This window comes from Falco rusticolus, chromosome 13 (assembly GCF_015220075.1).
Source record: "Falco rusticolus isolate bFalRus1 chromosome 13, bFalRus1.pri, whole genome shotgun sequence".
In the NCBI taxonomy this organism is placed as follows: Eukaryota; Metazoa; Chordata; class Aves; order Falconiformes; family Falconidae; genus Falco; species Falco rusticolus.
Window position 1 is genome coordinate 11,824,666 of NC_051199.1, and position 27,259 is coordinate 11,851,924.

The following is a 27,259-nucleotide window of genomic DNA, read 5'->3' on the forward strand; positions in this document are numbered from 1 at the left end:
TTTTTTTTTTTTTTTTCTTTCTTGCCCAGTTATAATGTGTGTAAAGCATTAGAACAGGAATCCTCATCTTTGCAGCCTTTCACAATGTATGGCATACTGAATGAAATCAAAAGTTATTTAAGGATTGCTCGTAAGACCTGAAACGGCCAGGCTTCAGTCGGGGCTCTTGGTGTAAAAGTGGTGTTATTTACAGTGGTCCATGTGGAACGACACGAAAAAATTCCCTAGGTGGATGTGGTTTGTTTCTTGAGTTCCGATCATGGTGATACTTAACGAATTGATGAGGGTTGATGTTGTGATCCTGCAGGCTGTGCTGGAGAGCTTGCACGGTCATTGCAGGCTGGCAGTCTTCAGCTGTGCACCAGGAGCAGAAGGCATCATGCAGATCAAACTTAGTTTTTCCTCAAGTGTGCTGTGAAACTTAGAGGAAACTTACTCAAACAAGAAAACAGCAGCTTGTGTTGATGGATGAAAGGCTTATTTCACTTGCCTTAAACACAGGCAAAACATGTATGGACTATAGGAATTCTATGTTTTTGAACTTGTTTTGATACTTTTTTTGCTTTTCTCTGGTGCTTATGAACCAGCCAAAGTAGGAAAGAGCTGTTTGGTTAAGAGTTTACCCTGGAAGAATTCCTGGAACAGTTTTGCTTAAACTTGTTGCACATAATAATGCAATTCTGGGAATGAGTCTTTAAGCAGTTTTCTGCTCTGAGAAATCCAAGGTCAGGAGGAGGCGGAGGTGCTCCGTGGCAGAACAGGCACGCCCCTGAAGGACTGGAGCCCTTGGAGGACCCGTGCAGAGCAGGTCCTCCCAAAAGGACTGCAGCCTTTGGAGGACCAAGGTCACAGCACAGGAAAAGAGTGAGAAGGAAGGTGCAGAAGAAAGCGCTTTGTACCCCGCTCCCCCATCCTGCCCCCGAAGCTTTGTGCCACCTCTTGCCTCACCAAAGGGACCGAGTAAAACCTGCAGAGATAACAAGGGGGCAGAGAGGAGTCTGGAGTGAAGCTGAGCCTGGGAAAGCGGGAGGAAAGGTGTTTTCAGGTGTTGTCAACTTGTTTCCCAAAACCTGAATCAGTAATTAAATATTTATGCTAACTGGCAGTACATTAAGTTAAATTCTCTGAGCTGAGTCAGTTTAGCCCACAACAGTACTTGGTAAGCAATTCCTGTGCCAATGTTTTGACACTCTGGTTTTCTTGTTCTTTCTCCTCCAATTTTCTTCCCTGTCCTGCTTGGGGCGTGGGGGGAAGCAGCTGGGTAGGTGCTTGGCTGCCAGCTGGGGCCAGCTTGTCACAGGCGTTCAGCAGCTGCCCGGCAGGTGACATCGCTGCTGAGGGCACATGGCAGGCAGGGCACCCCGGGGGCAGGCAGGGGACCCCGGACACTGGCCTGGCCCTCGGCAGGTGGCTGCTGTTGTAGGAAGTTGCAGTTTGGATCTGCATACTGGCCCCAGCTAAACACCTTCTCTGTTACCTCATTCTGATGGTGGCTTTTAGCATGTGAACTGTGGACCTGAAATTCAGAAATTCTACTGTACAGAAATAATTTCAAAATACACATGAAAAGTACCATTTTTACAACATAGCACCATTGTGACAAAATGAGCGATACCCATTTCCAGTTGTGCTTTATTCTCTCCCTTTTGAGAGACAACGTTATGTTCTGGAAATCCTGATGCGGAGGGATGTGACGGAGAGGGAAGGGCCTGAACGCTGCCCTGAGGATTTGCCGTGAGTTAGAGCCAGGCATCTTCCCTGCTTCCAAGCCATACAGATGCCGTGGTTTGCAAGGGTGATGGGCGAGCAAGTCTCCTCGTTGTAAATCACAGGTTCTGAATTGAATGCTGGGGCAGTTCACCCCAAACAGCTCTAATCCCAATGACCTTCAAGCACAGCCAGCAGAATTTTCAGTGTTGCTATTAATACCCTGCCGGCTGTTCAAGATAATACTCGCTTCTGTACTGGGCCTACACGAGATCCAAAGCTCTTGAATGCAGCAGTAAGGGTGATCTGGACTATAAGGACTAGCAGAAGGTCGTTGCCTTTAGGAGTGTTTTTACTCATGAACAGCTTCAGCTGTCCCTTTTCACATAAAATTTCATAATTAGGTTTCCTATGAATAGTTTACCAATTATTTTTCTGCTTATAGTCACTGGGCAAATGATTGCAGAATTAAAGCATATGCTGCTTTATACTTGGGTCTGTCTTACTTTGTAATATTAAGCAATTTATCTGCAATTTCATTTTCAATTAGTACAATATTGCTGACAAATGCCTTACAGAATCAGCTAAGCATGAAACGGGAATTTAGACACCTATTAAATATTTAAACTATCAGTGGTAGCCTAAAAATGCATTATATAGTATGTTCTTACAGAACGTAGTACAATGTAACTGGCACAGGTGCAAAAACTTCGTTAAAATAAGAGAAAAACATGACTGGTTCACACAGTGTTTTTAAATCAAATGAGCAGATAAAATGCCATGGAATTGCTTGTTTAGATTATTGGGTCTTTTTTTGTTGATTTTCTCCGATGCTTTTAAGATTTTTCTCTGTACTTGTTTTAAGTTAGGTGAACACAGATCCAATTCCAAAATCCCATTTTATTCCATCTTGTCTATGATAAAGTTTGCAATAACACAGTGTATAAAGTTTTCTTTATTGTTTACTAAAGTGTAGTTAGTACCACAAGCCCCACTGCAAATGCTTCCAGGAAAGGGACTGCAGCTCTCCAGAGAGTTTCTAACCCGAGAAGAGGCTGCAAATGAGTAAGGGAGGAGCTGGTAGGTACTGTCAGGAAAAGCTCATAAATGAGACCTTAATGTGGAATTACCTAAATCCCGTGAGGAAGTGGGACATTTATCTGCTACTGTGAACATAAGCTGAAGTTACTAGCCCAGTGTGGTTCTAGCTGTGGCCTTTCAGGAAACACAGTTTGCACACCTTACCGAACAGGTGACTCGGCCATGGTGCTCCTCTACGTGCAGCTTTGTTCTCACAGCGGTAAGCTCTGAAGCTACTCGGCACCTTGCGGAGTCAAGATGTTGGCTTCTACTGCACACTGGAAAGCCAGCCTTGCCTGCATGTGGGACGCTGTCTGAAGCAGGAGGGGATTAAATTCTTTCATACAGTTCAACAGCAGGGATTAGTCCCTCCTCAAAAGACTGTGTGGTGTGCCAGATCTGACGCATGCAGCTGGGATCACTGGGGAGTGAACTGAGAGGTGTGCCCTGTCCCAGCAGGCCACTGGGACCAAGAGGGAAACGTTCCCTGAGAGAGGTGGGGACTGGGACATGCCCCAGGAGGGCTCCTGACCCTGCCCCAGGTGGAAGAGCAGGGGAGTGAGTTGACCTCCATGTAAGCACAGCAGATGAGAGAGGTTTGCCTGGTTTTGTCAGAATGAGGTTACACAGTCTGATGTATTTACACTTGAATGGACTTATCCTCTGACTATTTTATTTTCCTCTGGCTGGGACTGGAATGTCTGTCTTTCCTGCTCTTTGAGTTTGTGTATCCAACTTGAAACCAGCAGATCAGCCTGTTGTACTTGTGATGGCTTCAGAAGGAGTTTGCTTTGAATTAGGACTCTTGGACGTGGTTCTGTTTCCTTGAAAATCCTTTTGCTGGGGGCACCTCTCTTAGTGAACACAAACTGAAATGAAAAGTGCTGGAAAAAACATTTTATTCCGTTCTAGTAAAACATAGCTTATTTAAGTGGTAAAAAGAGCATTTGTGGCCCTTCTGCACATGATAAATTCCCCATGTGCCATCTGTGTTTTCAGTAGTTCCATCATGATTCAAATACACATTTAATAGTTTTGGATTTATAGCTGAATGAAGAAGGTATAGATGTGAACTTTTTCAAAAGGTGATTAGTGTGTTAGCTTATAAACATTGTAACAGTCAATGCTTTAAAAAATACAAAGCATCTCTAGAGCTATGATTCCATAAGGATCTTAAAGGTGACTGTTCTTTTTGTTGGTGGTGTATTCACAAATAGAGAAGCAAAAATTAACAAAATGTATTGGCTTCAGGTTTAGACAGTTGTCCTAGCACCACTTCTATTCATCACTCGGGTAAGTTCACCCATTTTATCACCATGCTACTGTTTCTTTCCAATTAACATTAGAAACTGCTTTGTTTCTTCAGCCACTTGGATTGGGAGTTTAATAATTTAACTGCTCTTAGAAATTAATTGCAAATATAAATACAGCTTCTTAAGGATGCGTTATCTCAGCTAATTTTATTTTCTTACATAACCTACCGTTAAACAGATTTGCAACTTTTTGTTGCTTATGAAAGCCCAATTAACAGTTTATTTGCAGTCTGTTTTCAGTACTGCAATGGTAAAAGACTTTCTTCTCCCTTGTTCTTATTATGAGGGTTTTTTACAATTACATTTTCCCCTTCCCTCAGAAACAGCATGTGCAAGTTTCTTTAGCTTGGGAAATTCAGCTATAGGGCTTTAAGACATTTGTATGTTTGCACATCTGTATCTGTAAGGATAAATATTTGTAATATGCCATATACATGCACATGCTCTTCCTGCTGTAAATGCCATTTCTAACAGGACATCCATTGTCTTGCACAATAGGTCTGATTTCCTTGGTATTCCCGGCTTGACTCTACCCTCCAGACTCCCCTTGTTACCTGTATTTTATGGCAGTGGACTCCGATGTGACAGTTTAATTTCTTGGTATTACATCATTTACGGTGGGTTTTGCTACTTGTAGATGTGTGTGCATGGGTGGATGAGGCTCAACACGTCCTTCATCTTTCAGCCTTGCATTTCTGTTCAAACAAACAGTGCTGCACACTTTCATACTACAAATATTATTAAACACTGTTTAAACCTTTAGCATATTGTTCATCTTTATGCAAGTCTCGCTCTAGCTGTTCACTTTTGTTTCGCTTGTTAGCCATGCTTCAGGCATACCTGGCATCTACTGATTTTTTTCCTCTGCTCTTGTCCTTCTTTAAGAGTTCCTGACAGGGGGGCTGATGCAAACTGCAACTCGGGCATCACAGTTGTTAGCCAGAAACTGTATTCGTTAGCAAAAAATTGACATGTTCCCCGCTGACCCTGGCATTCAATGAATGGTGCTGATCTGAAGTCTTCTAGGCAACTTCCAGGTGACATAAGGGACTGTCCACCACCCTGATCACCAGATCCAGTGTGCTGGAAAGAGCAATGAAAGAACCTGATAAGTGTGCATGAAAAATAGGTAAATCATGTTAATCTGTCTTTTTCTGACTTTATTTTCTTTTAACGGTACTATTTTTGGTGATCTTAAGTTGGAGTAAGCTTCCCTTGCTGGAGAAAATCTTAATTTCTTTTGTAATGAGTTAATCTCAAAAGTCTAGAGCCAGCTCACTTATTTTTCTGGTATTTATCAAACTAAGAAAAGAGTAAATCTGGGTTGATTCTAAACGATGCTGTTACTAAACTGCTACAAATGTAATTAGAGGGTGGCTTTAAAAAGACCTGGACCTCTAATTCTGAAAAGTGTGTCTTCATACGTGAAAATCCCATTGTTTATTAAAGAAATATAAGCAAAATCTCTGTAATTTTAAGAAGTGTGTAGCTTAAGGCTATGGCTTTAGTGTATATAGCTACAGCCAGGTTCCCCAGTTTGGAAGTAACCCTCGTTTCTTTTTGTGAATTTTCCTTTTTAATGTTTGCTAGACGTTGGATAGTTTTAGTTTTCAGAGCTAAAAATCTTTGAACACAAAAGCTGTATGGAAGAAACTTTTACATATATGACCGTATGCAAAGACTCTTACCATCAAAAAAGAATATCCTATCCAGAGACTCCTCCAGTTGACCGGGCAGGGAGGAATTGACTGATCTTGGCTGTGAATTGCTACTGCTTGGGCTGGGGCCTCGCATACCGCACACCTGCTTATGTAGGGCTGTATTTCCTCTTCAGAGAGAGGCGTCATTGGTAAAGGAGCTGCACTTGACAACCAGTAAGACTTATCGTTTCGACTGGCGTAGTAACAAACTTGGTTGATATTACAGTAAGCAAATGGCATGGTGTTAAACACAGGAAGGCAAGATCCTGCCAGACCTGAAAATAATAACAAGGGATGAAAATTACTCCACTTCTTTCTAGGTAAATTGAAAATACTATTCTGGGCAATGTTACTGCAAAACTATGTGTCTTGACAGTAGTTACATAATTCACAGATCTTAAACCTCCCAGGCTCTTTACCAAAATGACTAGTTAATTGAAAACAGAAACTTTTTTTTACCAGTAAGTATCTTCCTTTGACCAATAATGTTTAACTGTGTCACAGTCCAGTATTTAAACATGATGTAGTTTGTCTCCATGGGAAACAGTTATGATAACAAATTTCTTAGCTTTGCCAACGCTGAAAAATAAATTAGGCAAGAGGTGGTGGCTGGTTTAAAAGGAGATTAGCTATTTACAAACTCATTAGGAGCAGTAAGAAAACAAATGCCAAAGCTGATAAATAGAAAATTTTTGTAAAGTATGACAAGCCATTGCTACCAGTGTGTTAAGCCAAAATCTCAGCAGCTGTTCTGCTGCCTTCCAGAAAGGTTTCACAGACTCTCAAAGTGAAATAAAAGGATTGAGGGATTTTGCAGAGCCAATCCTGCAAAATTCTCATCAGGCAGACATCAGTGGGAATTAAGAAGTACCTAGTGCATACTTCAGCATACTTCAGAGGTGAAGTTGTTCTTCCAGAACTGAATTTAGAACAGTTTCATGATGACCTATTTAGTTAACAATAATAATCACTGCATATATGTTCTGCCTTGAACTTTGTGTGATTTATTATTTCTGTAACACCCCAAAACCCTAATGCCTGCCTTAAAGACACGTAACACTTCTATATAGAAGTCGGTTTTGTTTATCACTGATAATACTCCATTCCAGTACTAATAAAGGGTCTGGAATAGCCTGAGTAAGGAAAATGCCTGCAAAAAAGAAGACCCTAGTCACAGGAAACAAGGACTATTTTCTTTGTGTCCTATTTTCACTGCTGTTGTAAGGCTTTCTGTTACCAACTGGCTTTCCTGGGGAATGTCAAACACACAATAGTGAAAACATTTCAAAACAACACTGCTGTACTAAAAATAACTCTTTTTATTGCTCTTTTAAACACTTCTTTTTCTTGTCCAGCTTGTTAGGTCCTTGATCTTTCCTCCTAGGAGACTTCTCTGCCTCTGGTATAAAACTGAACAAGAATTTAGGAAATTTCTTCTGTGCAGTTGCCACCAATCAGTTTCTCCAGCTCCAAGTCAGATGACTTATTTAGACAACAGCTAATTTTAGTCAGCATTGTAGAAGAAATGACCCAGGACACCAAGAAGAGCTGTCTTTGGGAGAAATTTGGCTCTGTCTTTCCCAAAAAAGACTTCTGACTCTTAAAAGCACATAATTCTGCTGTGTACACATGATGCATAATTTTATTTGTACAGCTTGCTTATACTACCTAACTGCGACTACCTAATTTAACCAGCTCTTTTCCCCAAGCTGTTTCTACAGTAAAAGGGAGCAATATCCTGCAGGGAGTTATTTCAGAATGGCCAAATGAGATTCCAGGTCTAGGAAAATCTCTCCCGTAAGTTCAAAGACAGCCCGAAATGACTAGCAAGGATAAGTGAAATAAACCACTCATGTCTCCAAATTCTATTCAATATTACTTAGAGGTAGAAACACTTTTTTTCATTCAACTGCATAGCAGCAGAAAGCCATTTTAAATGGGTCACATAATAGGGCAGCGTAACCAAGCAGTGTAAATTAGTTTTGAGTCTCCAGAAAAAAGTAATTGATGATTGTATAGCGTGCTCCATTTGACTTGTCTTTCATTGTATAGATTGCACCAAATTAGACCTTAACTGGAGAGCAATTATGTATTACAATACATACCGAGATCTTGATTATGAGCTTTCTCTTGTCCTTCCAGGTACAGCAGACTATAGCCAGTCCATAATTTTGGCATCCCCTGTGGACAGAGTGGTTCTCTGTCTGACTGACTGTGAAGGACGAGCAAGAATCCACTTGCAGATCTAATATGGGGGCCTGGTGGTCCTGGGATACCAGTACGGCCAGGTGGACCTTACACATAGGAGAAAAGGTAAAAATTATTTTTATTTATGAAACACAGAGCTGGTGTGAATTTTGGCTATATTTAAGTGTTCAGTAACGGGTTCCTGACTGAATATAGTACAACTTCATAGGTTGTCGTGGGCAATAAAGACACCAGTACACTCACGTTATCCTCCTTATGGGAGAGAAATGAACTAGATTGCCACTGAATGCTTGACGGTTGGGTTTTCTTTTGTGCTTCTGCCCTATGCTATATGGATTAAGAAACGAACTGAGGTGGGCAGTGGCTTCCCAGATGTACTCACTAGGATGACTTGTCTGGACTGAATTTGAATCCCTGCAGTAACAGTCAATGCCCTTTCCTTACATATGTATTAAACCATTAATTTGTTAAACAGCAGTCACAGTTAAAATACAATTTTAATTACTCACAGACAGTTGCACTATTAGCCCTGACTCAGAAACGCATACCTATTGATATACAGCGTTTAAGCCTGCGTGGTTAATTGCTTTTCTGGTTAATAATGGATGCTGAGATAAATTTTCTTCTGATAGGGCTTTCTATCTGTTATGGAATCATTCACAAATGTCACTGTTGGGGCTTGAACTGAGAGGGAGAAAGAAGTATCGTGGTATCTCAGGCTAGAGGTGGATGTATCCATGTGCGAGAGAGAAAATTTCGTCTATACACCATCTCGCACATCTCTCCCAAAAGTCATGTTCCATTCTTACCTTGTGGCCCAGCAAATCCTTGCTCTCCTACATTCCCTTGGTCGCCTGGTGGTCCAGGTGCCCCAGGTAAACCATCTTGGCCTGGTAGGCCACGTGACCCTTCTTCACCTTTTCTTCCTAGATAAATACAAGGTAAGCACTTTCCCTTGATATGGCTGCATTTAAAGGTTATACATTGTCCAAACGTACACAGCATGCAAAGGGCCGGTCAGCAGAACAGACACCACCAAGAAATGATGCCTCAGGACAGCAAGGTGCAGAACTGCTTTCTGCTGGGAATTCTCTTTACAACTTACTCGTCTTGAGACCACACTAGTAGCTCAGAGGCATGACTTTTGCAACATTCAGCTCCTGATACCGTTTTAAGTCCTCTCTACAGAGCCTGTGTGATTTGCAGTTGAAATCAGAGCACTAACAAGCATTATTATGACAAGCCTCTCGCAGAATTGCCATCAGTATCTGTACCATATAATGAGTTATAACTCATCCTAAGGCAGGCCTTCCTCTTTTAGGACCCAATTAAGCAAAGCTTTCAAACACGTAGTGAACTTCCTGTGAGTACTGCACGTATTGGAGTTCTTACAGAGCAGGGAGGGACTGCAGAACTGGGCTACATTCAGTAACTTTTAGGCTCCTGATGGCTTCACCTTTTTATATTTCTCAAATGTACATGTATTTTTATACATAAGCAGAAAACAAGGTGTGGCCGTGACAGTAAAGCATAAGTCTCACATGCAGGGCACCGATGGTAATGGTCCTGTTCACTGGCTACTTTAAACATAACTTGAATTGAATGAAGTTATGCTTGTCAAGTATTATTGCACCCAGCAGTGCTTTTCCTCTTTTGGGGAAAAAACAGTTTTCAGATGAGTATGTTTCTCTAGCACCACAGTTGTTTCTCATTAATGGTGTTTCATTCCTTGAAAATTTTGCTATTTAACCTGCAGGCTGAGTAATTCAAAGTTGCTTCACAACATTCAAAATTTCCCCATGTTACTTTTTAGTAGATTCATTACAAAAATCTAAACCAGTCAAACCAATTTAACAGCTTTTCAATGTTGGTTGCAGAGTTATTTTGCCAAAGCTCAAGTACACTGAAGTTTTAGTAACCTGCATTGCTTCTGCCAGTAAAACCTCCAGTTTGCCTTCCAAGCCAGGAGAAAACTGGAATTCTGCTATCTTCATGAAAGGAAAAGCATTACTAAAGTGTTTCTGTCGTAAAACCGGTGTGAGTAGGTATCACTGTGTCATCTGGTTTCACAGAAACTGTTTTAATGATGTATATAATGGAAATACAGCTGTTCAACCCAGAAACACCTTTTAGTTGGCAAATCAATTAAGGTATGTAAAACTAGATCACTGAAAATTGCCTTGTGTACACTTTCATGCGGGGAATGGCTACTGCAGGGAATCTCCTGGGAGAAAATAATGGATTTTTCTCTCTGGAGACACTGGATGTCCAGTGCAGCCACCACAAAAAACTTCAGTTTTCCAAGTAGGAAATATTTAAAATTACATAAGGAATTCCACTATCTAAACTGAAGACGCCACATTTAGACACAACCCAAACTGAAGAAACTACGCAGACATGCTAGGCTATATTTCTATAAAGATGCTCACTCTTTTGGAATGAACCATGCCAGCATCACCCTTGTTTTCTTTTTATCTACCAGAAGAAAGTTACAGTCTTTTCTCACTTCTTTTTAAAATCTCTTTGGTCAGTTTCTTTTGTGGTAACTTTTTCATGTTTTAACAGATAAAAAAGTGCTATTGTAGATGCCTCTCTGACTTCAGTGTCCTTTCAGGACTTTGGTTAGCAGAGCTTTGTGATTCGTTACTGCTAAATTTTAAAGCATGTCTATTTTTAACATCCTCAAAATAAAACCTGTCTAAACCATAAGATTGGTTTGAAGCATTGCTTTTTCATTGTTGGTAAAAGAAGGAAAAATAGAGTTTGAAGAACTTTTTGTCAACAGTGCCTGATACTTTTGCCCTCCCTGGCCTAGGAAAAGGGAATTCAGGGCAGGCAGGCTCAAGCAGCCTGGTTTCAGCTATATTGATCCATCATCCTCAGCATTAACCAGCCCACTAAGTGTTTCTGGAGACTGTTAATAAGTGTTTAAGGGGAGGAGACAGGATAAAACATAAAAAAGGACTGTGACCTTTTTCCATTTGTTGTCTAAATGGCTAAAATAAACATCCAAGCTTTCAAAACACAAGCTTACCTTGGGCTCCAGGGTGGCCTATTGCCCCTGGTAATCCTACAGAGCCATCATCTCCTCTTTGCCCTGCTTCCCCAGGAGGCCCTGGGATTGCACGGCATGAATCATCTATTTTTCCTGGTTCACCAGGGTCGCCTGGAATGTGTAATAGGAAGGTGAATTAGACTGAGGACTGGTTGATAGCTCCCATGTGAAAAATCAACATACCTCATTTTGGTACTCAAGTGTATGTTTTAAGTATTTTAAAATCTTGAATTAGTTGAGTCTCAGCGCTCTTAATTTTACTCTGAGTCTTTTAGCACAGGATTTACCAGCATGGTAAGCATGTGTTAGCAAGTGTATGCTAGCTGGTATGTTTCAGATATTTGCTATATAGTTTCTATCTTAATGTGCCCCAAACTGATTTGAGTTAAAACCTAAAGTCTACCCAACTTCAGCACAAACACCTTAGTGAAGATTTACAGCATTTTGCCTATTCTATGACTGCAAAACCATCAATAAGCAGGCCAAAGAAGCTAACCCACAATATCCATGTAATAAGAGTCATAATAAAAAAAATAAGAATGGCCACATATTATGTATCGAAAGCTACTGGGAGCTATTGGCTATTTGTATTTTGGAACAAAATAGGAGTCAGATTAAGACTTCAGTGTTTGTAGTAATCCAGTATTATCATGCAAGCTTTTGCTAAGTTTTTGGTTAGAAAGCATCTTGTGTGACAACCAAAAAACAAAATGATAATTTGAAACAGATGTGGTTTACAAGTCTAACTGACATCAGAGCATGAGACTTCTCAATGTAGCATTATCATGCTATTGGTCTGCTTGGAAGTGGTACCTGTTTATATGCAAAATCTATCAGAACTATGCTGTTGTAGCAGCATCTACTATTCCCAACAGCCAAACCAAGAATACCTCTAGTAAGAGCAGAATGTACCTATACAGAAGGAAGCCCACATGAAAAGAATGACAATCAATAGTCATTAACTTACCTATGAAACCTGAAGGGTTGGAAAAGTGGAAAGCAGATTGCAGCCATTGTGGTACAGGTGGAAACAAGTTTCAGGCGTGTAAATTGGAGTAAAGAATGCAATGAAAACTGAAATCACTTACAGGAGGTGACATTAGAAACAAATACATAGTTCAGAAATTTTTTCACAACTCAAATGAGAAATCAATTTTTTTTTTCTGAGATAGTTTAAATTGTATGCAGGTAAACATTAGTTAGATTATATGTGAATAGAAAGGTCATGGTTACAATTGAGTGACAAGAGCAAGAGGTTTGTAAGTACCTGTGGGACCTCTGGGACCAGGTTTTCCTTGAAAACCTTGGTCTCCTGGTTGTCCTGTAGCACCAGGTGGACCCTGAGGGCCACGGATTCCCATAGGACCTCGAAAAAAAAACAATTGTGCAGTTACACATGGTTGCATTCTGAGAAGGTGAACACATAAATAAGATGAAATCTGGCTGCTTAAGGAACAAAAAAAATGCTTGGGACAGCTCAAGTCCTGTCTCCCAGAAAGAAATGCACATTTTTCTCCCTGATCTTGATCTGAATTAAAATGTATGACTACTCTTTTCGTAGATTGGAAGAGATTGATGTAGATAGGACTTCTCTACATGTGTGGAAGAAGCAAGAGTATCTAGATCCCTGTTTTCAAACTAAAGAATCTGTTGAAAGCCCAAAGCTATTGACATGGGGCAGTTGTGAGACTGTGTTAGTTCAAACACACCTGCATCTTCGAGCTCTGCAGAGAGGTCAATGTTTCCTTTATCTGGCACACTCCGAAGTTTTACTGCCTGATTCTCAGGTTGGTAGGGGAGTCTTCCAACAAGTTATTGGAAGCAGTACATGTGAATCTGTCTCTATGCTGACCTTCTACCCCAACCCTATCTTATCTGTAGGTAACAGGGCAGAGCTACGAAATGTCCAGCCTACCCCTTCTGTCTGGCTCAGTCTTTGTTGGAATCCCCAGTGCACAAGGCTCAGCTGCACAGGGCTGGGCATAAGTGCACATGCTAGTTAAAAACGTCTCAGATCTTACCCTTTGTGCCTCCTCTTCCTTGGTTCCCTGGAAGACCTCTGGCTCCTTGTTGCCCTCGCTGTCCGGGATTACCTGGTGCTCCTCGAATACCGATATCACCTGGATCTCCTCGCACAAAGATCGTCTCTCCAGGAGGACCAGGATTTCCAGGCTGACCTATGGTAAAAGAACTTAATTCTTAATACATGAATGAAGCATAAACATCTAAAAATAGCCATGTTCCATTTGTTTCTTTGCTTTCTGTTTTTTTGTGGTGGGTTTTTTTTTTTTCTATCCTGGCACAGAGGACAGCCCTTGTGTGTTTTTGGAAATATTAGCCTTTGTCCAAGGCACTGTAAAGAAGACAACAATAGGAATAGCTCCCAAAACTATGTAGATTCTGTGCAAGCAAAAAGCGGCAAGTTAATGTTACGTGCATTGAGACAGATTCTCTGTATCTATCACAGTGTCGGTTAGCCTTCCAGCCTTCATCCCATTTCCCAACAGGAAGTAAGTCTTTGTGGACTGGGTAAGGAAGGGTTCAGATAATAATGTAAGGGGTCAGAACAACTGGGAAGAGCTCCATTTGAGGACCAGAATCCATAGGAATTGACTAGATCCCTTGGGAACCCCCCTGCTTGTAACAGAATCACAGAATGGTCAGGGTGGTAAGGGACCTTTGGAGATCATCTAGTCCAACCCTCTGCTAAAGCAGGTTCTCCTAGATCAGGTTTGCACAGAATCGCATCCAGTGAGGACTACATAAATGCTTACAAAAGAGTTGCCAGCTTCAGCTTTCCCAGCTAAATTTAGATTGGAAAGGTTTTTGTGGGTTTACCAACAACAGTGGGCTTCTGGACCATGTGTTTTATCCTTCTTGCTAGGAAAAGAGGCCAGTAATCTAATTTCTGTTTGCTTTGGTGGAAACTGAGATGTCTTGTAGCAGCAGTACTTGTACAGAATTACTATATAGGCCAGAAAGCTGAATATGAAGAGCTGCATTTTATCCTTGCTCTCATGATCAATCTGGCATTCACTTCTCTGCGTATTCACTGAGGTGTTGATTAGTTTCTTTGTTCCTTATACGCTTTTATATGTTGTTCCACAGACAGTAACCCAGTGACTCCTAGCAGCCTCAGGGATTTTTACATGACCAAATTTGATATATTTGATATTTGGTTTTAATACCTCTGATGCCATCTAAACCAGGTGGTCCTTGATCACCTGGAGGACCAGGAGAAGCACTATCAGGAGATCTTCCCATAGGTCCAGTGGGTCCAGCAGGTCCTCTTCTACCTAAGGCATCACATTTAAAAAAAATAATAAAAAAAAGCTTGTTTTTTAGATTACAGAAATAAATTACTAAGTAAAAGAATGCTGCCATGTGAAGTCACGGAGGTGTAACGTCTGCTCTCACTTGTATACTGAACAAACCAGTGATTAGCCTACTGAAGACATCTTGTCAAAGTGAAAATATTTATTATGTTTTAAAAATTTTTCATTCTTTCCATAAAACCAACTTAAACTAAAGAATGAATCATCACACGTTTGGATATCGCCACAGATAGCTACCTTCTCTTGAATTCTAATGACATGAGAAATGGTAAAAATGTAAGATGAGTGTGGACTATGAAATCGTTCTGCCTGGGACGGGATAAGATTGTTCCCAGAAAAATTGAGTTCAGCCATTTCCTAAAAATCTCAGTGAACAAGATGAATTTACTAGACTTAAATGTATTTTTCTCCTCATTTGTAATCTGGAGTTTTGCTAAAGAAGACATTGGTGCCCATAGATGTGAGAGGCAGGAGTTACAGAGGAGTTACAGGTTACCATCCTCTGCAAGACACTTTGGGGTAGTCGCAGCTTGTTAGCAAGTGTGTTGCAATCTGTCGCCTTCTCTTTTCTACAAAAAAACCCATCTAGTTTCTTTAGTCTTGTTTTTGACCCCATCCTTCCATTTACTCTGTAGTGAGTTTTCCCTAATTTGTCAAAGCTGGACACACTGTACCATGAGAGGCCTTGCTCATCCTATGGCAAGCAGTGTTAATACACCTTCAAATGAAACTTTTTCTCTTTTTTTCCTCAACAGCACCATTCTGTTGACTCTCCCAGTTCATGAACTAGTAACTGAATTGAGAAAAAAATGACCATGTCTTCATCTTAGAATAATTCACCTCACAAGAACTCATCTCCACAATTTTTCTTCTGTGTGTTTATGTGACACTGTGGCAAGGTTTGGTAGAGTAAAGCTAATGTCACCTCTAATCACAGAACTGCTGAGGCTTGGGTGGCCTCTGGAGACTTTCTAGTCCAACCCCCTCCTCAAAGCAGAGTCAGCTAGAGCAGGTTGCCTAGGACTCTGTCCAGCTGGGTTTTAAGTATCTCCAAGGATGGACACTGTACAACTTCTCTGGGCAATCTGTTCCCATGTCCAATTACCTTTATAGGAAAACCAACACTTTTCCTTATGTTTCCATAGAATTTCTTGTATGTCAGTTTGTGCCACTGCCTCTTGTCCTGTCACTGGATACTATTATGAAGAATCTGTCGCCATGTCCCTCCCATCAAGTATGTATACACATTGATAAAACCTGCCTTGAGCTTTCTCTTCTGGAGGCTGAGCAATTCCCACTCCCTCAGCCTCTCCTCATACGACAGATGCTCCAATCTCTTAACCTTAGTGGCCCTTCCTCAAACACTTGCTCTTTCCTATTTCTGTGCAATTCCTACATCACCAAGGCTCTTAAGTAACCATAGCAATCTTGTGATACAGTTCCATTGTTCATTTACATCAGAACAGTTGAGAGAGATTTACTATATTTCTGTGACTACTAGATCTCCTGCACTCTTTTTCTTCAGGAATTTCTTCCCAAGAGACGACAACACCTAGCAATTCTCTAAGTCTGTCCAAGTCCATCATTTTCTATTCTCATCCTTTGCTCTCCTGGAATGTAATAAGAAATACCGGTGTTTCTGTATCTACTCAGGAAACATCAGCATGTTATTGCAACAGAAATGTTTTCAGGGAGGGAATCTTCTGGGCATGTATTAATGTTCATACTAACCAGAGGAAGAGCCTGTATGAACTTCATTTCAGCTCTGCAGGGCACCGCTAAGGAGAAAACCTTTTCTTACCTGGGAATCCTGGGAATCCTCTTTCTCCAGGGGGGCCTGGAATAGAAATACCAGGCCATCCAGGTTCACCTCTGTCTCCTTTTGGTCCAAGTTCTCCTGGGTATCCTGGGGGCCCTGTTTCACTTTGACCTTTATAGGAGAACAGTTATGTACATAAAGCTTACAGTGAGTACAAACACAGATGTGCAGAATAGAAATACCAGCTGCAGATGTTCCCCCTTGCAAGGATTGCCTAGTGATATTTTTCTGGTTCTCTCTTGGAAGCTGGATAGTGTTTTGTTGAATCTGGCCCTAATTCATTTCTTTCAAAGAAAGTAATTTCTTTGCCTTAATGCTCCTCTTTAGGGGTTATTTTATATGGTGTCATTGTTGTCTGTAACTCGAAATGTAAACTGATTGCATTGTCCTAATCTAATTTTCTGTTGACATATATTTGTAATCTCTAGATAAATGGTGAGCACTGTTTCTTAATATTGCTTCAAAAGCACCTTGTGAAAGTTTCAAATAGACCAGCGTGAGTGAAATGCAGGTTCCTCTTAAGTTTGTGGCACAACTCCCACCCATGGACTTTAATGGGGCTGGGATTTCATAAGTCTCCTTTTAATTTTTTTAGGTTTATCTTTTACTTATAAAAAAAAAACCTGGAGACTTGGCTCTCCTTTGAATCATATGCACTGAATATTTTCATTTTATAAACAGCCTTGAAAGGTTCCAAAAAACTTTATGAGTAATGGAACTTTTAAAGTTTTCCCCACAAATAACTGCAGGTGCGTCATTACGCATACTTGAGATTCTGTTTGAAACTTTAGTCTGAGCCTTGATGATATCTTCTGGGCAAGGCAAGTACCAAAATAATGTGCATCGTTCCTTGCATATTCAGTCGTTTAAGAGATTTTTTGTTTCACATAGTTGTTTTCCTTCTTTACCTGGAGCTCCTGCAGAACCTTTTTGACCTTTTAGTCCATCCAAGCCATCCAGTCCAGGCAGTCCAGGAAGACCTGAGAAGTATTACAGGCATGACTAGGTGCCATAATAATCCTTTAAAGTTACAATTAAAAATTATGCCCTTTTTTCTGACAACACATTCTGGATCAAGACAGGGTATTTGCTGAATTTGATTCTTATTGGTAACTGAAGACAAGATCATTACACCTAAGTGCAGTATTTTTGGAAAGGAAACTGTCATAAATCTGAAAATAGCAATCATAATACAGTTTCACATCAAAGAAATCAGAAAACATACCTTTTAATCCTTTAGACGTTTCTATACTGCAGCTAGCAGCAGGAAGCCTACTATGGGCTAATTTTCTCTATAGCAAACCTTGTGTCTGTGGTTAGACTACTACTGCTACGTGCAATTAACTAGTCCAAAGTTAGCTGTGTTATCACTACATGACCAAGTGACTTGGATGCAGACACTACCCAAAATAACTGTAAAGCTGGAACTTCTTTACAGCTTCTTTTCCAGATGTAGGTGCAATCTAATCTAGCTGCACTAGAAAGATGCTAAGTTTTCACCTGGCTGCTTTTCCCTGGTCCGGTAGATTTCCCACAGAAAACTATGCTTTTTTACATCACGCTATTACAGAAATTCTTTAAACTCAACAGCACAAAGCCTTTGGAGAAAAAAAAATCTAATTAAGACCTATGTTGACTTGTGATAGTATAGAGCAGTTTTGTCACTAGTGATGTTCACTAGATGACCAGATCACAGCTTGAATGTTTGTGGTAGTCAGACGTAACTTTTGCTTTATAATTTGGGCTCTTTTTGAAAATTGCTAAAACAAAAATGCCATCTATTATCTGTTTGTTTTGGTTTTTTTAATTGACCTGATCTGAGATTGTGTTTTTGTTTGCAGTGGAAGGTAAAAGTGTCTCCACATCACTAGCATTTTTATAGTTTCCTAAATTGTATAGATAAAGTATCAAACATGAAGACATACACCTACTAAATCCAGATGGCAGCCTATCACCTGGTGATAGGAACAGATCTGGCAAAACTGATGGGTCATTTGGTAACAGGTTAAGAGTTTTCAGAGAGAGGAATAGACTTGGGATGCTTCTTGCTCCACAGGAGGACAGGTTAGAGCAGACACTGATCATCCAGAAGTTGAACAATACTGTCAGTGCCTATTCCTGTCTCTTTTCCATCTTTGCTGTTTATCCCTGCCTAATTTCCCTCCACACCAGTTCCTCTCCCTGCCATGTAGGATTCCCAGTCCAGTTGCAGTGGTTTTTTTCCACATGTCTGAATTATCTTTCTGTCTCTCTCCTCCCTGGCTAGCTACTTCCTGGCATAGGTGATACAGGTTCTCTCTTTCAGTTCCTGTACTTGATCCCAGCATATCCTGCAGCATGCAAATCTGCTGTATATCCACAGCATGAATCATGGGAGAGTTTATTGCTATACGTAAGCACATATGAATGGATATATATTTTTAAAGTTTATAAACTGGTCAGATTTTGGCAGGAATCCTACAGCAGATTTGCTGTAGGAACAGCAACACAAATCCTTCGTTAACTGCATCACCTGCCAAATGTAAAGGTCCCTACTACAATGATGGGTCATATGAGAAAGGAAAGAAAAATAAAAGGGCACTGGAGTTCTTTAACAGACACACAAAAAATAATAATCCCATAGCTTTGTTCTCAGAAACTGTTCAATTATTTTAGTTAAAAATTAACAAAGGAAGGAAAAGAAAGGGGGATGGGGGAAATCCAGCCTGTAGCAAAGAGGTCTGGAAAAATTTTAAATCCGAAAGATTGTTTGAAAACCTGCAAGACATCATTAATATACTCTGTGTAATCCCCTTTATAATATGGGATACTCGTAATCCAACCTGTAGTATTTTCTATGCCCTTAATTAACTGCTTTTTAACTTCTCATGACATTCTAAGTTCCACTCCTGCTTTCTGTAGCCTGCTTGTGCTTTGGGCATGTTCCCATTTTCAAATTTATGTAAGAGTCGCATGCCAGTTTGGGAAATCTGACTAATATTTTAAAATGCTTATGAACTCCTAACTAATTTTGGCAGCCAGGTTACCATATAAAACTTTTTTGATCTTTAGCTCATTCGGGCAAGACTGATGGCTTGGTTTCCTTGCTTTCCAGGGAATTTCTGACACATTTGCCAACAATCCATTATAATATCAGCACTTGTAATTCTAGATTTTTGGATTGCTATAGTCCCATATTTCTAGGTACAGCTGAATTGGCTGACCTATGCATGAACCACTGTTTCTGTATTTTACAGTCCAGTTCAGCTTCTACTCACACAAGTAATTCTGCTGATGTTCTTAATATTACTTGCTTCATCAAGGATTACTCACACAAGTAAGGCTTGCCAGGCTAAGCCCTTAACTAGTAAAACTCTCTCTGTAATAAAGAAAATGTGATTATGCTTTGGTAGATGCTGTGAAACTGTATTTTTATTTAATCTAAAGGTTCTTCAGGCACAAGACACAATGTAAAGGAGAAGCAATTAGTCTAACAAGGCCATGTACTTAGGTATGAACAGCCAATTAACCATTTCACTTCTTATGCTAGCAAAAATATTTATTGAAAATAGTGTTAAGATCTATATTCTCCAGTTGAACAGAAATACAAATTCCATTAAGCTTTCATTACTGGGTACGATTTCAAAGGTGTTGACCTTCTTTTCAGCTATGCTGGCAATATATAGAATTCTAAGGCTTAGCAAGCAACTTGTTCCCTAAGGAATTGCAATTTGTAAATTTGTAACTGCACTTTTCCCTCTACAGCATGTGTGTTAATTTGTTAAGTTTCCTGTGCAGGACTTGGGATAACTTCTGTACAATATAGAAGTGTCTTACCACTTATGACAAGAAAGAAAAAGTCTATCTTCTACTAAGAAGTTTTCAGCAAAAGAAGGCTCTTTTTTTTTATTTGTGGACCCCTCTCAATTTAAACATCCCTGTCACTGCAGATCTTTGCTTTTGTTACAGCAAATATTGTTTGCAACAAATAGATGTTCTCTTGCAGATTATGCACCAGCAAAGAATCAGTCTCGACACTTTAAATGAGCACCACTTACTTTACTGCAAGTAATTCTAAATGGTATCATTTAATTTTTCAGTTTATAAAAAACCTTCTCAATTTTTCCTTAAGTTGAATTTGAAAAAGTGAATCTATTGTCCTCTCTAACTATTTATCATAACCCCGAGTGTTACTTTACTGTGATTTCTGTATATGGGTCACTAATATTCTTCCTGTCCAGGAACTGGTTATGATGTGCACTATAACAGAGAGAATACAAAGTAAATCTTTGATTATCTTTCTTTATGAAGTATTAATGTAACTTATAATTTCAATATATCAGTCTGAGTATATTAAAAGTTAATAATGTTCTCCAACACAACCAACTGTATAGATAAACGCTGTTCAATCTAAGCATATCACTGTGAGAAGTGTAAATTAGATTTGGAGAAAACATTTTTACATTAAATCCACCAAAAAACAGGTTTTGGAGAAAACAAAACAACAACAAAACCACCAACAAAAACCAACCCAAGTTATCTTATCACAATTAAAACAAATTTGTAAGCCAGAACTGTCCACAGCAGTCTGCTGGTTTCGTAGAGTAACAGTGGCGCTCCATGGTGAAAAGGTAGAACACAGCCTAATTGAAGTGAAAGTGAAATATCTGAATTACTGCAAACTCCTTTTCCTTTCCTTAACTTCTGCTACCAGTTACATCAGCTGAGCAAGAATCTGTTTCTGCCGCCTTTACTACTCATTTTAGATTGTAGACCTATTTTCTGAGGTAGCATTTATGTTACTTTTCAAAGATAACGGGAACTGGCTTAATGCTTCTAGTAGTTTAAGAGAATACAGAAGCAAAATCATGCTCACAGTTAGGCCTTTTCCATTTTCCCAACTAAAAGGGCTTTTATGTCTGGCTCTGTTACGTTACCAGTAGAACTGCACTGTATACTGTTTACCTTTTCTGCCTTGGGATCCAGCTAATCCATGCAATCCCGGAGGTCCCACAATTCCATGTTTCCCTTTTTCTCCAGGTTCTCCTGGCAGTCCCTGAGAACCTGTAGCTCCTGAGAGTGGAAAAAAAAATAAAAAATCTGTGAATATGCAGAGCTATTAAACGGTTGATTGGGTTTTTTCATGCTATGCAGCACACTCTGTTAATCAGAGGTACCTGAAAGTGTATGGGCATATGTAAGGAACTGAAGGATCTTGCTCTCTGAGACTCTGAGCAGAATCTTGCTGCTGTCTATACATACTGATATAGCTTCCCACACATGCCTTCATATGATCTCTGATTTCTCTAGCCTCTTCCACAGAGGTGCCTCCTCAGCAACATTTTCCTGTTCCATATTTCTTTTGGGCTGTTACATGGCACTATTTTTTACACTTTGGCATTACCTGGAAATCCAGGTGTTCCTGGGTATCCAGGGTCACCCTTGGATCCTGGTTTTCCAGGTTGTCCTTGGATACCTGGTGAACCCTTCTCTCCTGGGTATCCACAGGGTCCTTAAGAAGAAAAAAAGAAAAAAAAAAAAAAGAAGAAAAATACCCAGCATTTATTTGTTTAAAGTTGCTTATTCTTCTTCTCATGGTAAGTTTTAAAATAGAAAAGTTCAGTAAGAGGCTTCCTGGCTAGAAAAAGAGTTCTATTAAAATACTTAACATCCTTGCATCTCTTTGTCAGCAGTGAATTATACTGATCTCTCTGGTGATACCTGAAAGCAGAAAGGCCAGCAAGATACAGCCAAGCCAGGTTTCATTCTGGTGAGTATTGGCATGTTCTGTACTAGACAACAGGAGGCTCTACCTCTTACGTTCACGCTAGCCATATTGCACGTTGTGATGCCTCTCTAATCCCTAGGTTTGTAACTGTAGAAAATACCATTCGATAAGCACAGGAACCAAACCTCCCCCTCCGCTAACAAAACTTAGAGAAAATAAGTTCTTAACTCCAATTTTTAATTTGATCAGACAGATGTACCTGGTAATCCGGGATCTCCAGGAGGCCCTTTTCGACCACGTGTACCAAGCAGAGGAGTTGGGTCACCTCTCTTGCCTGTTGAGGTACAATGACTTTCATTTCATAGAAGTATCACTTTATTCCACAAAACGAAAGGTGGACAATTTTGTAAGATCAGACAGTTTATTCATAGATTATTTTTTTAACAGCTATAAAAAAGACTGAGAGAACACAGAATGAAAAATGCTTTAGCACGTGCAAATTATCTGCCAGCTCAGCTTGTCCTGAAGTACTAACTCAGTTTGTGTCTAGTATGATTCCTAACAGCATTCATGTAAACTTTCTGTAACAACAAAAACCACAAAACCAAACCCCAAAAAACAAAACTGAACCCCCAAATTATGGGAACTTTCCCAATACTGACAGCATATACTGAAAGTAAAAGATACAGCATAAATACCCTATAATGCCTTTTTAAACAAAGAGAACTTACACAGGTCTGTGAAGATGTGCAAAATCAATACAGCGTGAGTCTATTTAGTCAATAAAGAACTTATGGAGACTAGCTGGGGACTCAAAGCCAGCATTATCACCTTCTTTCTGTCTGTGGTGAAATTCCTGTTTATCACAGAATCAGTTCTGAGCAATTTTGCCTTATGTTGTCTGTACAGATGTGACCTCTCCTACTTATTCATGCTGTCTCTAGCTACGCTGTCTGATTTTTGCTGTGAAGAGTCAAAAGGAAATATCAAGTTCAAGTGTTGCTAGAAATCCCCTGCCATAGCAATCCCCACCTTTACTAGCTATTTCCTGCTTTAGTTTTAAGGATAACTTTTCCAGTAAATTTGTTTTCAATATATTTTATGATGTTTTCTTTATATTGAGTATTTTTCTTTGCTTTTTTTGCATGAGACTGTTTCTTAGATGAGAAGGTCTTCAATTTTTGAAGAAATGGAAACTGTAACTGAGAAAAGAATTTCTTCTGTCCCCTTCATGCTTTTTTCCATGCAATGATTTAATTTCATTATTTATTAGTAATGAAATCCTGCTCCAAGGGAATTTGAAATATGATGGATGACACCACTTTGTATGCCTCTGAAACACTTTTAAAAATCTAAATATTATAGATATTTTTTTCAGAGTAATCTCTACCTAAGCAGAAAACAGTATGCAGAACTTTATCTTTTCAACTGAATATTTTTGCACGCATGGGTATGAACTCTGTCTCATTTGTTACACTATCGGAAGTTCCAAGAATTCAATTATTATAACCTGGAAAACACTGGAAAATAAGTTTATATAAAAGATATTATAAATCATGTTGAAGTACTTAAAAGATCATACATATCTGTATAATACCATACCATAACACCACAAATTCCTGCATTTTCTCTTATTTAACTTAACAAATTTTACAGACCCGTAAGAGTGGACTTTATGTGTTTGATGGAATTATTAAACTCTGTGAAATTTGACACAAATTTATCTTCTACATCAGTAGGACCTACTTTAAAAGGAACAAACAGTTAAAGAATATACTGAAATGCAAATTTTGCCTTCAGGTAAGTCAGACTTGTTTCTAATTACATTCATATTTTTAATTATTTTCACTTCTGTCCTGTCTTCCTTTTTCTAGTGAGTACTCTCCATCTATCAGAGCATACACATCCTAATAATATTGCTCTTTTCAAAAGCATGACTATATAAATTTATTACCCTTAGATCCTTTTGGGCCAGTCAGTCCTGGATTTCCAGGGATTCCTGGTAAGCCAACGTCGCCCTAATTTTTTTAAAAACAAAATAAAAATGTTTGACATACGATATGTGTAGCATGAATGAGGTATACAAGCATTTGGTTCTCTTACATTGGTGAACAGACCAGCAACTACTGTGAATAACCGAACGGTATCTTAAGCTCAACAGAAAAGGATGCTGTCTTTGTTACACGTCTAACACTGACCACCAACACTTCCAAGAAACTGTAGATTAGACTTGCTTATCATTTTGGATTTGTGTCTTTATAGTTTATGCTGACTCTTGGCTTGAACTGCTTAAATTCCCCACAGATGGCTTGAGTAATTTGATTTAAAAAGTACCATAAAAATGTACCAAATATTGTTGTATGTTACCCAAAATTTACTACAAACATTAACCAGAAATACGTTGTGATGTAACAGTAAAAATGTAAAAATGTCTCTATTTTTCCTTTTGAATTACCTATAATCAGCAAAACACAGATTATATCTTCAAAGAAATATAACAAAAGCCAAGCCAAGCTATATTCCTTTACCAAAAAAACCAACTGTGCTTTATTATACTTTATGTAATCTCACCACCTGTCTAGCATACAATCCAGTGAAAAATTTTACCTTGTATCCATATGTGATAAATGTGTCGTTTTGCATATTTGTTCTTGAGCGATACTGCCTGCCTGGGTTCTGTTTGGTGCAAATTATCAGTATGGGCACAGAATATTTGGTTGGTCTTGTCTACTGGCTTGGCCGCTCCACATAGCAAGGTAGGAGGAAGCAGTTATATATTAATTTCATACTTGTGCTGCTGCTATGTTATGATCTCTGCAGTAAGTGATTTGTCAATCTGTTCTTAGGAATAGTGTTAAAGACTTGATTGTGTATCCAATTTTTGGCCCTCTAATTACAGCAGTGTAGCCTGGACTTCCACCAAATGGCAATTTAATGAAATCACAACATGCAGTCAGGAGAGAGGGGAGAGGCCCCTTGTTGACTGTGACTACAGTTCCTTCTAGAGTGTAATCAAAACATTGAAGTGCTGCATGAATTTATTTTTTCTAGTATACTGACAGTCTCTTCTCAGGAGGTATATCTAATGGGTAAGTACAATAGAAGTACCCTTCATGGTATTTCTTGGAGGCAGGAGATAACTGCAAAGTCCAGGACATTTCACTACCACTTTGTTTACCTGGTCACCTGGTTCTCCTTGAAAACCCGTAATTCCTTTAAAGCCTTTTGGTCCTGGGAAACCCCGAGATCCTGGAAACCCCATCAATCCAGTGTCACCATGGTCACCCGGCAGTCCTGGGACACCGTTCTTCCCTGGAAGTCCTGGGTGGCCTCTGAAACCAGTATTGCCTTTTTCACCTGAAGTTAATTACAGAAGAAGATAATGACCAATACAGTCATGCCATTACTTGACACTTATTTTGAATATGTCTATGCTTTCACACTTTGTGCGCTTTGTGTATTGACTTAGTAATTGTCCAAAGAACGTAGGCTGCTAGTTGAGGAATCTATAAACACAATAAGGTTGCTGGATATTACTGCAGCTACAAGTCCAAACCTGTGAAAAACAGCAGTGATTTATATCAGATGAATGCGTGTGTATGCAGGGCTTTATTTTATGAACTTACCTCTTTCACCTCTAAATCCATTCTCACCAGGAAACCCTGGATCCCCCCTTTGTCCTTTCTCAAGACGGATGTTAATGCAGCCACTGTCTCCTGGAGGTCCTCTTTCACCTTTGAACCAAACATGTGGAATGTAAGTAAATTCTCTTGAGTAACATGTTCTGAAAATTCATTTTAGTGAAGACTTTCACAACAGAGAAAGCCTTAAAATACTAATGCAGTTCTCGGTTGTTTCAACAGGCTCACTGCTAACCGAATTTATTATCCTTCTCTTACATTTTAGTTAATTGAGCTGTAACCCAGGTGGTGTTAAATCAGAATTATTCCCTGCTTGTCTGTAGTATGAAAAATGGCAATTGTATTGTCCACTACACAGTGCACTGTCTGTGATTGCACCTTGGAGATGGTTAATCCCCTTCCTGTAGTAATATTTAGAGAGATTATTTCCTATATGTTTTATATAAGTTGAAATACACAAATAATATGATAGAAAACTTGAAAAATCTGAAGGTTCAGATGTGTACAGGACAAAATTCAAAGTTTGTTTGAATAAGTGATCTCACTCTGATTTAGTGGTAAATGCACCTATTGATCTGAGTGGAATTAATTTTTCGTTAGTTATTTTTCATTATGCATTTATAACTGAGCTAACTGGATTTAGTATTTAGTACGTCTGAAAATGTAAGTGAATATATCCCTGTAACAAGAAGTAGTAGTAAATACATTCCTAATACAGTAGCAAAAAAAAGCAGTAATATAACTACAGAGTGAAGAAGCTTTTTACAAACCTTTTATTCCCATATCCCCGCATTCTCCACTCGGCCCAGCTGGACCCATTATTCCTTCTTCACCTCTTACACCAGGGATTCCCATTGGGCCTTGTGTTCCTGGGAGTCCTGGGAATCCTTGGGGTCCTTGAATTCCTTTGCTTCCTGGTAATATTAAATGCTTTATTTACACATTCAGTCTGCTATGCTGTTGCTGCCATATTCTAAGGAAGAGTATAAAGCAAAAGGCAGGAAGCTTAGAAGGAGTCCTTAGGAAATCAGCAAACCTAGAGAACCAATAGTTGGAGCATGGCTTCATGCCAAGATCAAACTTGTCTTAAATCCAGATTGCTCCGAAGCAAACACCTTTCCCCTCCCTACTGCTACTCCCTGGAGGTTTATGGTACAATTACTGCTAAAGCAGTTATCCCCAACGCATCTTAAATACAACGCATAGCCTAAGACACTACCAGATTTTGCATATGGCTACTAGGAATTACAGCTCCTACTGCCCAGATGACAGACAAAGGAAAACAAGATTTTGTTATAGTTACTCAAAAGTTTTGCCCATTAGCCAGTGAAGATTTGGGACTAAGGTCACATTTTTTTATAAGTATTAAAAATAATGTGAAGCCATTCCTCCACTTATTCAGAGAATCATGAAATAGAACCATAGAATTGTTTAGGTTAGAAAAGACCTTTAAGATCATTAAATCAATCGTTAACCCAGCACTGCCAAGTCTACCACTAAGCCATGTCCCTAAGCACCACATCCACATGTTTTTTAAATACCTTCAGGGATGGTGACTCAACACTTCCCTGAGCAGCCTGTTCCAATGCTTTGTAACCTTTTGGTGAAGAAATCTTTCTTAATATCCAATCTAAACCTCCCCTGGCACAACTTGAGGCCATTTCCTCTTGTCCTATCATTTTTCACTTGGGAGA

At 39.4% G+C, this 27,259-nt stretch overlaps 1 protein-coding gene and 2 long non-coding RNA genes across 8 annotated transcripts in view; 2 read left to right on the top strand and 1 right to left on the bottom strand.

The window, feature by feature from the left end:
- Positions 1-27,259, bottom strand: part of COL4A4 (collagen type IV alpha 4 chain) — a 79,886-nt gene continuing 52,627 nt past the window's right edge. The window contains exons 31-48 of the mRNA XM_037406130.1: positions 26,336-26,479; positions 25,551-25,658; positions 25,103-25,281; positions 23,879-23,942; positions 22,184-22,258; positions 21,601-21,708; positions 21,162-21,269; positions 17,126-17,197; positions 16,200-16,328; positions 14,252-14,359; positions 13,085-13,240; positions 12,331-12,429; positions 12,031-12,039; positions 11,043-11,174; positions 8,818-8,934; positions 7,906-8,094; positions 5,789-6,075; positions 1-5,183 (exon numbers count right to left, since the gene is read on the bottom strand). Coding sequence (XP_037262027.1) covers positions 4,920-5,183; positions 5,789-6,075; positions 7,906-8,094; positions 8,818-8,934; positions 11,043-11,174; positions 12,031-12,039; positions 12,331-12,429; positions 13,085-13,240; positions 14,252-14,359; positions 16,200-16,328; positions 17,126-17,197; positions 21,162-21,269; positions 21,601-21,708; positions 22,184-22,258; positions 23,879-23,942; positions 25,103-25,281; positions 25,551-25,658; positions 26,336-26,479 — 2,348 coding nt within the window. The 3' untranslated portion in view covers positions 1-4,919. The remainder of the gene's footprint in view (positions 5,184-5,788; positions 6,076-7,905; positions 8,095-8,817; positions 8,935-11,042; positions 11,175-12,030; positions 12,040-12,330; positions 12,430-13,084; positions 13,241-14,251; positions 14,360-16,199; positions 16,329-17,125; positions 17,198-21,161; positions 21,270-21,600; positions 21,709-22,183; positions 22,259-23,878; positions 23,943-25,102; positions 25,282-25,550; positions 25,659-26,335; positions 26,480-27,259) is intronic.
- LOC119156432 lies at positions 8,027-13,078 on the top strand. The gene is made up of 3 exons (XR_005107135.1): positions 8,027-8,113; positions 12,625-12,850; positions 12,945-13,078. It is a non-coding gene; the product is annotated as an uncharacterized LOC119156432 (long non-coding RNA).
- Positions 13,157-27,259, top strand: part of LOC119156431 — a 41,255-nt gene continuing 27,152 nt past the window's right edge. For 5 of the 6 annotated variants that reach the window (XR_005107133.1, XR_005107129.1, XR_005107130.1 and 2 more), the window contains exons 1-5: positions 13,157-13,245; positions 21,887-21,966; positions 22,174-23,724; positions 23,885-25,013; positions 25,581-25,680. This is a non-coding gene — a long non-coding RNA (uncharacterized LOC119156431). The remainder of the gene's footprint in view (positions 13,246-21,886; positions 21,967-22,173; positions 23,725-23,884; positions 25,014-25,580; positions 25,681-27,259) is intronic. The other variant, XR_005107132.1, reaches the window with a different exon arrangement.